General features: G+C 47.0%; 2 protein-coding genes across 2 annotated transcripts in view; both read left to right on the top strand.

Annotated features, from left to right (window-relative positions):
- syt14a (synaptotagmin XIVa) overlaps positions 1-9,781 on the top strand; it is a 25,460-nt gene extending 15,679 nt beyond the window's left edge. Inside the window, exons 4-6 of the mRNA XM_061256472.1 lie at positions 1,754-2,203; positions 3,941-4,130; positions 9,468-9,781. Of these exons, the coding sequence (XP_061112456.1) occupies positions 1,754-2,203; positions 3,941-4,130; positions 9,468-9,781 (954 nt within the window). The remainder of the gene's footprint in view (positions 1-1,753; positions 2,204-3,940; positions 4,131-9,467) is intronic.
- Positions 1-17,500, top strand: part of vsig10l (V-set and immunoglobulin domain containing 10 like) — a 145,631-nt gene that overhangs the window by 122,194 nt on the left and 5,937 nt on the right. The gene's annotated exons all lie outside the window — the stretch shown is intronic.

Genomic DNA, 17,500 nt, shown 5'->3' on the forward strand with positions numbered 1-17,500 from the left:
TGGTCTAACTTGTCCTCCAAAATGGATTAATTTCAGTCTCAGCTGCTCAACCCTGTTCCTGGAGATCTACAGTCCAGAAAGTTTTCAATCCAACACTAATACAGCACGCCTGGAAACTCAATAAGATATCTAGCCATTGAATGAGGTATGCTTTGACAGTAGATCTCCAGGAACAGGGTTGGGCAGCCCTGCTCTAGCTGTTGAACGAGGCTTGCTTTGTTTGGGTTGTAGTGGAAACCGACGGTACGTCGGATCTCCAGGAGCAGGGATTGGGCAGCCCTGCAGTAGGTGGTTGTACAGTAGCTCCACCTCCTCAATTCTCCCAGATCACAAGCGTGACTCCCTTCCGTGGCGACGTGGCTCAGGCGGTAAGAGCAGTCGTCTGGCAGTCGGAGGGTTGCCGGTTCGATCCCCCGCCCGGGCTGTGTCGAAGCGTCCCTGAGCAAGACACCCAACCCCCAAATTCTCCTGACGAGCTGGTCGGCGCCTTGCATGGCAGCCAATCGCCGTTGGTGTGTGAGTGTGTGTATGAATGGGTGAATGAGAAGCATCAATTGTACAGTGCTTTGGATGAAGGCGCTATATAAATGCCAACCATTTACCATTTACCTTTGTATCACAGCTGGATGCAGACTCACAGGTAACTTGCATTACCTGCGGTTTATTTCTAAACGCTGTTTCAAGATTTTTATTCATCTTGATCCAGTGTACTATACCACCAACGGCACCAAACTATTTCCCACAACATTAGCTATCTAAAGACACCAAACACTGTATGTGCAAAACCCATGGTTTATACAGTGATATTTCACCTCAGCAGTTCTGGGAGCATTCCACTGAGGCGGTAGAATTGGCTGCACAATAGTGTTGTATTGACGAGCACTGTCTTTTCATCAAGCCTTGCTGACCCTGTGTCAACATGGTAAACATGGCACTCTCTCTCTGTTTCCTTTTGGGGGTCTGCAGAGAGGCACACTTATGTGAAATGCCCTACACCCTGCATTGCTCCTGGATATGTCCTGGGGGCGACATGGCTCAGGCAGTAAGAGCAGTCGTCTGGCAGTCGGAGGGTTGCCGGTTCGATCCCCCACCCGGGCTGTGTCGAAGCGTCCCTGAGCAAGACACCTAACCCCCAAATGCTCCTGACGAGCTGGTTGGCGCCTTGCATGGCAACCAATCGCCGTCGGTGTGTGAGTGTGTGTATGAATGGGTGAATGAGAAGCATCAATTGTATAGCACTTTGGATATTACATTATTACATTATTGGCATTTGGCAGACGCTCTTATCCAGAGCGACGTACAACAAAGTGCATACCCATAACCAGGGATAAGTTCGCTGAAACACCCTAGAGGGAAGTACAATTTCAACTGCTACCTGTACAACAAAGGACCAGGGCCTTTTTTTTTTTTTTTTTTTTAAACAAAGAAACAAACAAACAGAGCAAAAGTGACCAAAGTTAACTATCCAAACACTGCTTACCTAGCCAACTAAAAATACCGATACACAAAGCAAGTCACAGAGACAACAATTAAGGTTCACAGGGAGGTAGGGAGGGATGGGGAGAGGTGCTGCTTGAAGAGGTGTGTCTACAGCTTGCGCTTGAAGGTGGGGAGAGATTCTGCAGTTCTGACCTCAACGGGGAGTTCGTTCCACCACCGTGGAGCCAGAACAGACAGTAGTCGTGAGCGGGATAAAGGCGCTATATAAACGCCAACCATTTTACCGTTTGCCTTCCGCCCCCCCCTCCTGCAGGACATGTCCGCCCGCGGGTCGGCGGGGCAGCTCCCGAAGGGCTACGAGCCGGAGCCGGCGGCGAAGTACGGCACGCTGGACGTGGCGTTCGACTACGACTCGGACGAGCAGCGGCTGATGGTGACGGTGACGGCGGTGACGGACATCCCCGCGCTGAAGCGCACCGGGAACGTCTCCTGGCAGGTGCACCTGGTGCTGCTGCCCACCAAGAAGCAGCGCGCCAAGACCGGCATGCAGAAGGGGCCCTGCCCGGTGTTCACCGAGACCTTCCGCTTCAGCCACATCGAGTCGGAGATGATCGGAAACTACGCCGTGCGCTTCCGCCTCTACAGCGTGCGCAGGATGAAGAAGGAGAAGGCGCTGGGCGAGAAGGTCTTCTACCTCACCAAGCTCAACCTGCAGGGCAAGATGTCCATGCCCGTCACCCTGGAGCCCTGCTGCGCCCTGCCGGTGAGCCAGGGAGCGTGAGGGTGTGCGTGTGTGTGTGTGTGTGTGTGTGTGTGAGTTAGGGAGTGTGTGTGTGTGTGTGTGTATGTGTGTGAGTTAGGGAGTGTGTGTGTGTGTGTGTGTTAGAGAGAGTGTGTGTGTGTGTGTGTGTGTGTGTGAGTGTGTGAGTTTTGCAATCCCAGCCATGTGAATGTGGGTTTGGGGATGTTTCAGTGAAGTTCATGTCTCTGCATATGTGTGGTTATTTACATTATATAAGTCTGTACATGCATGTGATTTTAAAGTAGCTTGGATGCCTAGCATGTGTCAGTACATGTTCTGAGTGTTCATGTGTGGGTGTACTGTGTGGCTTATAACTGAGGTGTGGAGGAATCTTGTCAGGTCTTTATTTAGCTGTCGGAGGAGAATACATAATATTACTTAGCAGACTCATTTAGCAGAGTGGTTTTACTCAGAGTGACTAACAATATGCAAGAATGTGCATTTCACTTATGTACATGCCCTGCACTGTAAAATCCAGATATGGCAGCTTGACCAGCTTGTAAATTGAGCTCGTCAAACCATATCAAGCGGGGAGCTGGTACAACCAGCTACCAGCTGTTTCAATTCCTAGCTTTTGCTGTTTTTTTTCAGCAGGGTATGCATCAGTTGTTGTTAGATCTAGCCTGCTCTGGTCGACATCTTTGTTGGTGTGAAAACCTCTGAAATATTGAAACAATGGATACTGGATTCTCACCAAGAGCGTGATCAGACTAAAAAATATTCACAACATTTCTGGCATAACAAAACACAAGCCCACCACATTTACACAGATATCTGTGTAGAACCTCAACTCGCATCCTGTAGCACATTTTGTTCAAGCAGTTAAATGTTTTTTTTTGTTGTTGTTCCATTTTCCAAGTGTATAGTATAGTTGAGTTTATTTGAGTATTCCTGGAATCTCTGCAAAGAGAAACATGACCTTTAAACTGCCATGGGAAGCAGGATGGCTTTTGGTTTGGCTTTTTGAAAATGTATATGTATTTATTTCTTTCTACTTAATTTTTTACAAATGTCTGACATGCTCAGTAGAGGTACATTTTTGTTCAAATTTCCCAAGTGTGCCCTGAAAGTATAGTAATGTTCTCTTTGGGTACAATTGAGTACTTTTTCCAAGCAAAAAAGGTACAAGTTAATTATACATTGCTGGCTAGGGGTAAAACGTTATGGACTGTCTCCAGGGCAGTGGTCTCCAACCCTTTCGCTGGAGAGCCGCAGGGTGTGCTGTTTTTCGTTGTCACTCTGCACTTAATCAATCAGAGTAGTTGATTACACAGCCAACTCAGCTCAACAGGGAGCTGATTTTAAGGTGAAAACAAAAACCAGCAGACCCAGTAGCTCTCCAGGACCCGGGTTGGAGACGACTGCCGATTGGCTGCCATGCAAGGCACCGACCAGCTCGTCAGGAGCATTTGGGGGTTAGGTGTCTTGCTCAGGGACACTTCGACACAGCCCGGCGGGGGATCGAACCGGCAACCCTCCGACTGCTCTTACTGCCTGAGCCAATGAGACGACTGCTCTTACTGCCTGAGCCAATGAGACGACTGCTCTTACTGCCTGAGCCAATGAGACGACTGCTCTTACCGCCTGAGCCATGTCGCCCCCTGAGAGCTGAGAGCCGTAATTCTGCGCGTCCGTCTCATCTGTCCATCCATCTGTCTGTCTGTCTGTCTGTCCGTCCGTCTCTCTGTCCGTCAGCAGGGCTGCGAGTCCCAGGTCAGCATCTCGGAGGTGTCCTGCAGCGAGTCGGCCTCGTCCTGCCAGTCGGCGGGCCAGGGCTCCACGCCCGAGATCCTGGTGGGCCTGGTGTACAACGCCACCACCGGCCGCCTCTCCGTCGAGGTCATCAGGGGCAGCCATTTTAAGAACCTGGCCGCCAACAAACCACCCAGTAAGTACGCTAACGCGACCAGCATTCCGCCCGCCCGCCCGCCGCCACCGCCGCCGCCATTTTGAGCGAAATCAGTCTCCGGAACGTTCCGGTTCTTTCTGTGACGCAGGACGTTGTCCCCGAACACAGGGAAACGCAGCGAAGACTGTCTGCACATTCCTGTCAACCGATTACCAATATCGTATTACTCCCCCCCCCGGATTGATTTACGGTCCGCCCGACCGCTGCGGCTAACCGCCGACTTAATTAACTGCAGAGATAGGTTTGCGATTCATTAGCGTAGGACGGCTTCAAAAGGTCCTCAGGGAACTGGGGTAAAGAAGACCCCCGATTCCCATTCGAAGTTATTTGGCCATTACTGCATTGTTTTGCGATGAGTGGTCTCTGCTAAATGAGATACAGAAGGCAACGACGGGCTCTAAGCTGCACTTTGTTATTCCAGTCTGTCTTGCAGTAACTCTCAGCCAGTGTGCTGCATCCTAGTGGAGGCTCGGTCTTCGATATCCGAGGTTATGACCACGGTATTAGCGTGTTATAACCTATTTGTAAATGTTTTATCTGCATTAATAGCAACAGTTCTACAATGGCAACTGAGCGACAATCAAAGACTTTGACTTAAATATATAGTATTTTATCCCAAAATCAGAGTAGGTTTGATGATACTGGTTATTTGGGTAAGGCAGAATATTAAAGGATCGACGGAGGGTCAGTGTTAAATGAATAAAGTGTTGATTGCAGACCACAGCAGCGTCCGTGTTAAGGTGGCCTGTTAGGTGGGCTCTCACGGTCCGCACGACTATTCCGTTACGCCCTTTTATGTGAGGTCATCCGAGCAGAAGGAGAGCTGACCCCAGGCCAGTTTATCCCTGTACGAGTGATCATCCGGGCTGAACGTGACTGACCCTGGGTCAGCTGTTCCCTGTACGAGCGAGATCATCCGGGCTGAACGTGACTGACCCTGGGTCAGCTGTTCCCTGTACGAGCGAGATCATCCGGACTGAACGTGACTGACCCTGGGTCAGCTGTTCCCTGTACGAGCGAGATCATCCGGGCTGAACGTGACTGACCCTGGGTCAGCTGTTCCCTGTACGAGCGAGATCATCCGGGCTGAACGTGACTGACCCTGGGTCAGCTGTTCCCTGTACGAGTGATCATCCGGGCTGAACGTGACTGACCCTGGGTCAGCTGTTCCCTGTACGAGCGAGATCATCTGGGCTGAACGTGACTGACCCAGGGTCAGCTGGAGCGTACCCATCCCCTCCCCCTCTCCCCCTGAGCTCAACCTGCTAAAAAAAAAAAACTGTCCCCCTCCTTCTGTCTGTACCTGAGAACAACTGATCTCCAGTCAGTCTCTTCCAAGAATGACCTTCTTGTTGACCTTATGTTGTGATGACTTTTTTGACCCTCTCTGTCTCTTTCTCTATCTCTCTCTCTCCCCTCTCTCACTTACTCTCTGTCTGTGTCTCGCTTTCTCTCTCCCTTTCTCTCACTCTCTTTCTCTCTCTCTCTCTCTCTCACTGTTTTTCCCTGTCTCTCGCCCAACTATTGACATCTTGGTCATTGTTTCTCTTACTGCTTCCCAACCCTTGTTGTCAGATGGGCTGTTCTGTTGTCTAAAACACTTGATAGGTGGACAGGTGTATATAATCCGAGGTGAGTCTCTACCCCCAGACCCAGCCATCGGCTGGTGCTTCTTTCCACTATCAATGTTAGACACTCTTCCTCTTCTTCTTTCTTTCTTTCTATCTTTCTTATTTATTTATTTTTTCCTTCCCACTTTCCGTATTATTTCAATTAATTTATTCTCTCCTTATTTGTTTATTCTTCCCTCTGTCTCTGTCAATATGGGCAGATTTAAATCTCTCTCTTTCTCTCTCTCTTTTTCTCTCTTGCTGTCTCACACTCTCTCTCTCTCTCTCTCTCTCTCTCTATTTCTCTGCACCTGAATGTCAGTAGACTAGAGAGTGGCTGTGTTTTCTTCACGGTTGCGGGTTCCCACGTAGCCGGGGCAACATTAAGACGCACCGTATAACCTGTCCTTTCTGCGTCGCACGTTCGGCAACCAGACTTACCCCCCCCCCCCCCCCCCCCCCCCCCCGGGCCTCCTGAGCCTGTATCTGGCACATTTACCCGTATCAAAAGAAGGAAGTTTCTATCTGGGATTTTAATGAGAGACATTTCACACTAGTCACTCCGACGGGAGTGGGAGGGGAGCGTTCGGGTCTTTCCCCCCGGCCGCTGCGTATAAATAAAAACGAGCCGTTTGCGTATTCACAGCGGGCCGGCGGACCCCCGAACGCTCGATCAATATTTAAATTCTAAATCACCGCCGTATTTTCAGCCGCGCGGGGCTGCCAGCTGCCCCCGCCGGTGGCGGTAAATGTTTGATTCCGAAAAGCCCTTAATCCCCTCTGTGACAGCAGAGAGACCACATCCGTAAAGAAAATCTGCCAACTCTAAGCCCTGTGTATTATGCCCCCCCCCCCTTTCCCGGGATCAGTGGGCCGGCCCTACCCCCCTGCACACCCCCGTCCCGCCTGGCTCTTTGGTTTCTTCCGCCGCTTCCCCCCCCCCCTGCTCTTGTCTGTGAGTCGTGTCTGCCTGCTTCTCTAACACCCGACTCAAATGCGCTGCCGGTCGCCTGCTAGCTCTGTCCTGTGATTGGTGGCTGTTCTCAGGGGCGTGGCACTGTTTTACGTGCTAGTTTGCGGTCGTAGTCATCGTAGGGGTGTTTTCGCGAAAGACCCCACCTCACCCAATCAGCGACATCTGAAGGTGTACGTTCTTCTGCCTTACGGTGTACTGTGAGACCAGGAGGGTGAGTTACTGTCCAGTGAGTGAGTTTAGACCAGCGGATTTCACCTGGTTCTGATCTAGGTATCCTCAAAGGCATCTAGGGGACACCCATCATAACTTTAAAAAGGTTCAATTTTAATAAAGGTTTTATAAAGATTGCAAACCATTCACAGTAAATATTCAGTGTCAGATGAACTCTTACAAAGTTTATATGTCCGAGTTGAATTAATATTTGACATTTGACATTTTATACCTCATAACCTCCCACCGCGGAAAAACCTTGACTCGATGTCGCAGAAACGTCCGGACTGTGCTTTTGAAGAGAGGGTCAAAAATGACATTTATGGACGTTGGATTCTCCCGAGATTTTCCTGTATGGCACCACAATATGGATAACCAGAAGGAATATCGTCTGAAAGTCGTGTCTAAAATGGACATATTGGCATTGGCGAAGACCAAAGTCAGTTTAAACCAGGGATCAGCAACTGTTGATTTTTCCACACTCCCTTTACCTGGTTGTCCAAGGGTTGGTATAAGTAATACACATGTACACATGCATGGCAAAAAGATTACAGTGCGCTACGATTTTACATCATAACGAAAAGTGTGCCTAAAAACAGACCCGTTAACATTGTCACACATTTTAGTATTTTTTGATTCCCCCACTAAACTGAACCCCTGGTTGCCAGTCATTACATTACATTACATTATTGGCATTTGGCAGACGCTCTTATCCAGAGCGATGTACAACAAAGTCCAGTCAACTTGTAGATTCCACTTAGAAGGACAGTGCGGCCAAAATGTTTTCCTTGCCTGCATGAATGAAAATCAATTCCAAAAACACGATTCACCAAAACGCCACGTGAAAAAGGAAACAATACTTTTTTTTTAAAAACCCACTTTAGGAAGGTTACGCGGAGCTCGGAGCTGAGGCCTTGCGTTATCAGCAGGGGGCTCCGGGGTGGCCGAGAGAAACGCAGCGCGCACACACAGCTGGGTGGAGGCTGTCAGTCACCGTAATTGCCGAGTCGCAAGCCCGACTCGTTTAGCGAGGGGAGGGGGGAGAAAAAAGGAAAATGGCCGCCGTCTTCGAACGCCTTTTTCTCCCCTCGCGAGAGGCCACTTAAGGCTTTGACAGCCCTCCGACGGAATCCGCCCTCGACGGCGGAGGAATGGAAATCAGGGCCGATTCATCCCCGCCTTTGTGCGAGCCGAACACAGAAGTGGCTCTTTAGGCGGAGCGGAGACTCGACTTCAATTGCAGCTGGCAGCCGTGAAAAGCTTCGGTTACACAAGCATGTTCCTAACATGAAGGGGGTGGGGGTGGGGGGGGGTTAAATGAGGGGTGGGGGGGGGCGCACAGCGTGGCTCGGGCAGAGGAGAATGCGCTATTACTATTAGCATTATTATTATTAAGTGGGCTTTTGAGCGGAGGCGAGGGTGGCTGTGAATAGGCCAGGCGCTAGGCGCTTGCTCCCGCTTTTTGTCGGTGATTGGCGTGCGCCCGCCTGCGTCTCGCCCCCCACTTCTAGCGCTCGCATTCCCGTGTCAAACGCCCCATCTGGGCTCTGGCATCAAATCACAAAAAAAAGAAGAAACAAAAAAACGAAATAAAAACAAACAAAACAAATGATTGTAAAAAAAAAAAGAAAAAAAAAAAAAGAAGAAATAATTTCAAATGAATAGCAGTAGGAATTGATTTTTTCTCTCCTTTTGCTTCCCTGGAAAGCTTGTTCGAATTTCCTTTTTGCTCGTGTGAATAAATCATCAAGTGCTTTGTCACAGCCCAGAGATGTTACGTCACTAATAGAGATGTGTGGAAGGGGAAGTGGAGGTATTCAAATGGAAACGCACAGCAAGGTTGAGCTTATCCTGACAGGAACTCAACGATCCTTCTCGGGTGGGGGGGATGGAGTGCGTCTAAAACCGCACCACATTTATCACGCGCTGGAATTAATTGAGCCTTCTCATAAGTAGTAAAATATAGCTGCTATTTATACAGTGTCTTTAAAGAGATTAAACAGAAAGGGCAGATGAAATGGAAAGATTTATTTCCGGCCAATGAAAAAAAAAAAGAAGTGTTATCGTGTGATGGAGCCACACTGCTGGAATTTAAACCCTATATAAAGAAAGTATCCTTACTGGCAAATCCACTGCCTTTTTCCGTTAATAATTGACTAAATATACTGATGAGACTAAACCTATTGTATGATATCAGTGATTGTTCTGTCCATGTTCACAGTTATACTTGATACCCGTGTAGGGTTAATTGGGTTATACAGTCTGGCAATTACTGTCAGTTCAGTCCATTATATAGATCTGAATATTTTGCAGAACAAAGAATAGACTCAGAGCATACAATGTGACTGGGTCTTTAGTGAGAGTATACGCAACCATCATTACTGTAGCTACATGACCCATTCGAGTGCGTGGTGTCATGACAGACCACGTTTCTAGCTAACGGCGGTTAAGTTGTGCAATAAAATGCACTTGTCACTCACTGACTACACCCCTCCCCTCCCCTCCCCTCCCCTCCCGTAGACACCTACGTCAAGCTGACCTTGTTGAACTCGATGGGCCAGGAGATGTCCAAGTGCAAGACGTCCATTTGCCGGGGCCAGCCCAACCCCACCTACAAGGAGACCTTCGTGTTCCAGGTGGCGCTGTTCCAGCTGTCCGACGTGACGCTCATCCTGTCCGTCTACAACAAGCGCAGCATGAAGCGCAAGGAGATGATCGGCTGGATCTCGCTGGGCCTCAACAGCTCGGGCGAGGAGGAGCTGTCGCACTGGACCCAGATGAAGGAGTCTAAGGGCCAGCAGGTGTGTCGCTGGCACAGCCTGCTGGAGACCTAGGAGGAGGACGAGGAGGAGGAGGAGGAGGTGGAAGAAGAGCCTGGAGGAGGAGCACGGGCGAAGGGGGCGGCAGATGTGGAAGCTTCTGGAAGGGAGACACCAAACTGTCCTCCAGGGAGACTGGAGGGGGGGGGGCGGGGGCGAGGTGTAGGCGCAAGGTGGGTGTGGCCTGGAGAGATTGAATTGAAGGTGAATGGACGTCGGTGCTGAAAGGGGGGAAAGGTGTCCTACTCGATCCTGGTGACCAGTGGGGCTCACCGAGGCAGGGGAAAGTTTTTTTGGGGGTGTTCTCTGCTCTGCCCCCTCCTACCGCCATGAAGCCCACCCAGGAACAGATCGTTAGCACAAAGTGCACAGCGACGCATATAATGGGAGTAAGGAACTAGTAGGTTCACCCAGACACCACACACAAGCAGCTCCCCTGTCATGTTCTGCACAGATAAAGAGCCAAGGATAAAACAGCCTCTCGTACGTTGTTTTTACAGCCCTTTAAATGACATGGAAGATCTACCTGGAGGTCTATCATCCTGTAGGTTTTCACTCCAACCCTACTTTGGCACACCTGATTCTACTAACTAGCAGATATCAAGCTGTTGATTGAGGGGTGTGCTTTGTTAGGTTTGGAGTGAAAACCTACGGGAGAGTAGATCTCCAGGAACAGGGTTGGGCAGCCCTGCTCTAGCTGTTGAATGAGGGGTGCTTTGTTAGGGTTGGAGTGAAAACCTACAGGACAGTAGATCTCCAGGAACAGGGCACAGCAGCCCTGCTATTAGCCCTGGGAGTGTGTTATTCACAAGAAGGATGAGAGATGTTGTGACAGTGGAGGTATAAAGGATTGGGTTTAGCTCAGAGACCAGAGACTGCCTCCATGGTGGTCATGCTTAAAAGGTTTAGACTTAGTGACACCAGTGCCTATGAACATAACCACTCTTTAGATTAAGAATTTGCTACATTTTTCTTTTTGGCTTTCACCCAATTGGAATAATTCAGGTGTGTGTCTTTACCTACATCACCTGTAGTGTAGTGCAAGTGCGCAAGGGGGGTGGGGGTTTAGGGCAATGCCTAGCACCCTGACTGACAGGGGCTCACAACAATATTATAAAATAGGACTTTCTGTGGGGTGGGGCCCAAAAATCCCTAGTGGCACCCCTACAAGCACACACATGAATTCTCCAATGAATACCCAGTATTTCAGTATTGGCTTAAAACATCCCTTTTAAAATAACTGAATTAATTAGTTTAAATTCCAACAAAGATCATTACAGTAAACTCCACTGTGGGTTCAGTCATGTGGAGGAAGTTGGAAATTGTGTGGTAAATATCCTTTTTTTTAAATTCATTTCACCTGTTTGCCCTGCCTATTAACTACAAGATTTGGACAGGACAACAATGGCTGTTATTCCACGATTATAAACAAACATCAAAGAGGGTTGCCGCGAATCTGCAGAGAATTTATACAAGTTTCAAAGATTTAACTTCCCACATTATGCAAACGAGAAGATACCCTTTATGGTAAACAGTTTTATTTTCAGTTTTGTTTTATACAGTTAGTATTAATTCCATGCCGGTGTGTAGCTGACAGTCTGTCTTTGGCAGAAACACTGACAGTGTAAACGTCTATTTATCCAGCACCCCTGCTACCCATCACTCCACCTTTCCGCGGGAATATGTCATCTTTGATAATTGCTTGGATGATAGGCCTTCAAAGTTTAAAGAAAATCGGGAGATATGTAGCCTCAGTTCATTTCAGAGAAGTAGGAGTCTTTAAAACACACCGTAAAAAAATTTTGTTTCAACTTAAAGTTTGTGTGCGTGCTGCCTTAAAAGTTTAAAGTTAAGTGAACTTGAGAAGACAAGTTTTTTTGCACTAATTACTGTAAACAACTTGCCTTCTCAACTTAACTTATAATGTTATGGCAGCATAGACACTCATTTTTTAAAGTTGAAACTCTAGGTTAATTTACAGTAAATGATTCAGCACATTTTTGTCTAACTGGTCTCACCAATGCCATGCAGAAGGCAGGCACAGCTGACATGAAGTCTCTCAGAGTGGAAACGAAAAGAAATGTACGATAATGGAGAGGGAAAAATGTTTAGGATAATGGATAATGTTGGTCACTCCTGGATGAAATCGGATGCCACCAGAGGGTTGTGAGAATTTGTAAACACAGTTTTGGTGGTTTTAGCACTACTACGTTTAATGGTTCTTATTACTCGATGCTATTTTTTTTATTGGGTTTTTTCTTTCGAGTGGTGTTATTGGCACCCGCGTTTGATATTGATCTCTTTTCTGGTCATATTTTTAAAAGGGTGTTTGTTGTGGTTCTTATGCAGTGGTGTGCAGAAAGCATATACGTAGTAGGCCATCCCCTGAAGACCCTTTTAGCAGTCTACTCGTCCAGTAAAACTCAGTGAAATCCATTTCAGGTAGACAGCGGGGCGTAGTGTTTGTTAGGTTATCGACGCCGGGAAAGGCTCTTTGCTCTGCATTTTCTCTACTGCAGTTATACTGATACAATTATGACATTATTGGAATAATCAGTGAAAGCTCTTTTAAGCAGCATATTCAAACTGCAATTTTATTATTATGATGATGATGATTATTATTATTATAATTATTTAGTTCTTTTTTATCACTATTATTATATATTCTGACAACCAAGAAGTGGTATGCTGTATGGGTTTTAATGCACTCTGTGGGGCTTGTTGGCCTAGTACAGTAGAACTGAAGTTAAAATCACACTTGTGTGATTGTGTGGGTCTTCAGGCTACTGTATGTTAGTACCTGGCCAATCCAATGCTATGTTATCAGCTCAGCTGAATGCTGGGTAACGTGGTCTGAGTTCATTCTCTCGTGTGTGACTACGTGAACGTCGACGCCTCACTACCGTAGAAGAGGCGGTGGTTTGCAGAGCACCTTAAACACGGGCTTAATTCCAGCCCAGGTGTGTGTGTGTGTGACTTAACTAACGATTAACGGACAATTAGCGGTACGGTTCTCGGATCTCGACGACCGCGATTTGAGGAACGGGTCCACAAGGTGGCAGTGGTGAGCACTCTAAGGCCTGCCCTTTTAAAAACTCCTGCAGGCTGCCTGCCGTCGCCATCGACCAGGCCTGATCGACCAGGCTCGGCGGAGCTCAGTACTGTTTAGCAGAATCCGGCGACCCTTTAACGCACGATGTTCCAGCGAATGATTTGGCAGCCACTGTTTCATCTGCGAGGGATTCATGACCAGGTCCTCTCTCACTTGCCTTACGGAGGGGTGTGGCCCGCGCATGCAGGGGGCGGGGCTCCACGTGGTTGCCATGGGCGGAGCTTAGGCGGGGAACCAATCGGGAGGTGCGGGGGTGAATTGATGGGCATTTTTCTCTGTTGGGGGCGGGGCACACAAACTCATACACATAGGTACGCTGTAGGCTCGTACACATACTGTACCCACACACACACACACACACACACAGGAAAAGCACACAGCCACAGGTGTCACACAGAGGTGACGCCATTGTGGTGTTGCAAAATGGCCGCCCATTAAAACAAGCGGCTTATTTTACGGACCGGTTTCTTCAGAACTGGCGGGGGGGCAACAGACACTCGGAGGCAGGAAAATGCTGTCCAATCCCAGCCTAATGTAAAAAGCTTTCAGCCAATCAGGCGAAGGCTAGGGCCCCGGTGCCGACTGTGGTCCGCCGGGTTCGGAACCGGCACGGGAAACGCAGCGTGATGCCGGCGTGATCGTGTGGGCATACGAGCCCCATCCCCTGCTGTAGATCTCCGTTGGGCACTGGAGCCATAGCTGACCGATGTGCTTTACACAGCCAACACTGACTGTGCTCCCTAAAATGGTGGACTGCGTCACTCTCACCCACAACAAAGTGTGTGACGTTAAACGGAAAACTCTCAGCAGTCCTAAGCTGAGCACTCTCGTTGGCTGAGCCTATCCTAACAAGGCTAGCATCAGGCTTTCCTATTGGCCACACAGGCAGGTTTCTCTACACTGTAAATGCAAGCATAGAGGTGCGGCATGTGAGTCTTGTAGGTAGCTACTGGTAGCTTCCTGTGAGGCAGGAAGGGGCGGAGCCCTGTTGCTCTCGGAAACTGGTTTCTAAATCTCTTTGCGATCTCCTTCAAATCTAAAGTTGTATTTAAATCAAGATACTTCTCGCCGATTGATTGTTGCATACTGTATACTTTGTATGGACTTTTTCTTATCTATTTTTATATTAAAGAGAACATTGAGACAAGATGGTGTCTGGCATAAGTTAAAAGCTCTGTGAGCAATATGATTTCGGAGATGCATACGTTCACTCAGTTGGGTTTCTTCCGCTGTCAGTCCTTAATTTATCGATTGTGTCATTTTCAAACACAAAAGAGAACTGAAGGCTGGTTTAGGTCAGAAGGTCATCAGTGGGCGGGCTGCTTCTGGGGTTTTCATAAGTTTCATGACATCAAGGCTACCGCTGACAGTCTCAGCAGCCTCTGAGGTCATTGAACTCTTCAGGCCAAAGAGTCAAAGATAAGATGGATCAAGTCAACTGGCCCATAGCTCGTTGTTATGGAAACAGTCATTTATTCGTTTAGATGTGGGCTACATAGCGGTTACTCGACAAGTTCTTATTTTATTTCTTACCTTATGAAAATTACCCAGTCTCCTCTCACCTACTGTTGTCATTTTGATCCGACAGATTGATCTCAGCTCACTTCTCTTTTCATGTTTTATTTTTCAGATGCAATCTAACGGGGAATAACCAAAAAAAAGAAAAAAAGAAATATAAATATGTATAAAATGGGGGTAAAATGTATGGGAAAACATTGTTCCTTAAGTGTGATATTGTTTCTCGATTGTGCTGATGTCAGCGGTGGTATTGATTATGAACTGTCTTCGGTCTTGTACTATCCCCATTGAAGATGTATTTCAAAAAGAAAAACACAAAAAATAGAAAGACATTCTCACTCAGCCTTGTGAACTGCTACGCTTCATAACGACAAAAGCACATCTTTACAGCACAACAGTGATGAAACGCACCTTGTGAAAGATGGGCAGCACAATGCTAAACGGTCATGAGCCCACCTGTCACACACACACACACACACACACACACACACACACACACACATCCATCTCTCTCCCTGGCATAGGAGCTGAACCATTCCCCATCTCAGACCGATCAAAGGCTGCCGGTCGTTGCATTTTCACGTCGTACTCCAGACTGCAGGATCAGGATATTTCTTTAAAGCCCTCTCATTTTTATGAAAAAAAAAACAAAAAAAAAAAACACTTTTCTTAAAAACCAGAAGGACCGAGAACATCTGGCGAGCAAGGGTTTCGCAAACTGGTGATTAGCTCTGATTGGTGCGTGACCTAATCACACGTTCGGCCAATCGTCTCCTCTGAACTCGTGAGCGTGGTGCTAATTAGAGTTTGTATGCAGACAAGGGCAGACAGGCAAATGTGCTGTTTCTTCAGCAGGTCTCCTGAGGACATGAGAACGCAGTGTCTGATTGGGCCATTCCTTTAGCCTTTTACCCAATAAAATGACATATTCTACTGATAGGGCATTGGGCTTTTTTGTATTTATCACACAATTATATACAGAAAATTGGCCCATTATATTAAAATACTTTTTTTTTTAAATCTTTCTTATAAAATATTACTACTCACATCTGTGACCACTGGATCGCGGCTGAATTCAGCCCACCTACAATATGCCTTTTAATGTTCTCGGCATTTGCCGATTGAGACTATCAGTTGTTTCAGTTGGCTTCAGAGATTCTTCAGAAATTATAAAACATAATTTGTTATTTAGCCAAAGTGACTTACAGTTGATTAGACCAAGCAGGGGACAATCTCCCTCAATCAAGGGCCCAACAGCTGTGCAGATCTTACCGTGGCTACACTGGGGCTTGAACCACTGGGTCCCAGTCATGTACCTTAGCCACTAGGCTACAGGCTCCAGGCTTTTATCACATGTAGAAGGAGCACGAGTGGCATTCTGGGATTTTGGAGGACGTGACAAAGTGGAGTGGAGGTTTAACACTACTGCCACCTCATAAAATACTTGAATACTTTTTAGCTTGAAAACAAACTCAACTAACAAACCAACACAATGCACCATCTTTCGGGAACCATAATGGCCGATTTTCACCTCTGATTTGGATTCAACACCATCACCGTATGATACTCAAACTACTCAGTAAATTTCTCAGTGTTAATGCTCTCAAAGAAACCTCCAACCCAGTTTATACGAGTCCAACGGGGGAGCAAGTGTTTCCTGCGAGAGCTAAAATCCCTATTAGAATTGAATCGACTCAATATTTTTCTGTGGAGATTACTCAATTTTTCAGGTGGTTATTATTAAGCCACTGTATAGCCAAAGCATAATATTCATACCGTGAATGTTCCATTCTAGATTCCCAGTGGGTAGTAACAAGGACAAGCCAAGATTTGTACACTGGAGGCGGGCAGCACCTATTCTCACACCAGCATTAGAGGCATTAAGCTAACCCCACAGTTGCACAGTACTAGCACAAGAGACACACACACACACACACACTGGTCTTGGTGTGTACTTGTTTCATGTCACAAAGACTTTCAGGACTAACACTTTTTTAAAACAAAAAAAATAAAAGCTTTCACAAGGTGTGTTCTTACTACTGTGGTTTAAAACAAAAACATTTTCTGTGTGATACTATGCTCTGCTCATTTCTTCTTTCTGGATTCATTGATTTACTGGGGGTAATTCTACCTTTACCTTTTATTCCTTAAAAAATAACTGCCTACTGTACAACCACCGATTTTTTCGGTGCCTTACATTTTTCTCATTTTATTTTTTGAGAGCATTATTATTATTATTATTATTATTATTATTATGAAAGACAACATTGTGTCACTGTGTGTAAATGTACTTCTACAGATGTAAATTAATTTGTAACAATGTCTTAACATGACGGTTTATGAAAAAGAGGATTTGTATGTGATATCATTGTTTTAAAAAGAGAAACACTTCTACCGTGATTTTGGGTCCTGCGTGTTCTTTCCATTTTAATAAAAATGTTTTTGTTAGTATTTTGCATTTGCACATATTTCACAGATTAAGGCCATTTTAACTTTGTTGCAGATTTTAGTATCCGATGTCAGCAGTGCGATGGGCTGACAGTGTTATGTCCACTACGTCCATCATATTAGGGCATTCTGGCTGTTGTTTGTGAAATCAGAGTCGTTTCCTGCCTTGGTCCCAGTCCCGGTGCAGAGACGAGGCAAGGGTTTGTCCATGAACTCAATTTCATTAGCATAGAGCTTTTCAGGGAAGACGACACTAAAGACTAAGACACTTTATAAAGTAACAGAAGGGAAAACACCAACCCTGAATCCCAGATAGCAAGGGGGTGACAGAGGAGGTTTGATCCTGCCCTGGGTGTGTGGAATTGTCCCTGAGCGAGACCCCTAACCCCGAAATGCTACTGATGAGCTGAATGCTGCCTTGCATGGCAGCCGATCGCCGTTGGTGTGAGAGCGTGTGTATTTGTATGTGTGTGTGTGTGTGTGTGTGTGTGAGAGAGAGAGAGAGAGACTAAGAGGCAAGCAAATTAGGTTTAAAAAAAAACAAAACTGCCCAGTCAGTTGGGAAGAACCCGGCTATAGCGGGGGAGCCTGTTCTCCAGACTGTCTTGTGTGATGTTACACAGCACTCTCTCGAGCCTCTCTCTGTGTGTCCCGGG

The sequence above is a fragment of the Conger conger genome, chromosome 1, assembly GCF_963514075.1.
Source record: "Conger conger chromosome 1, fConCon1.1, whole genome shotgun sequence".
Lineage (NCBI taxonomy): Eukaryota > Metazoa > Chordata > Actinopteri > Anguilliformes > Congridae > Conger > Conger conger.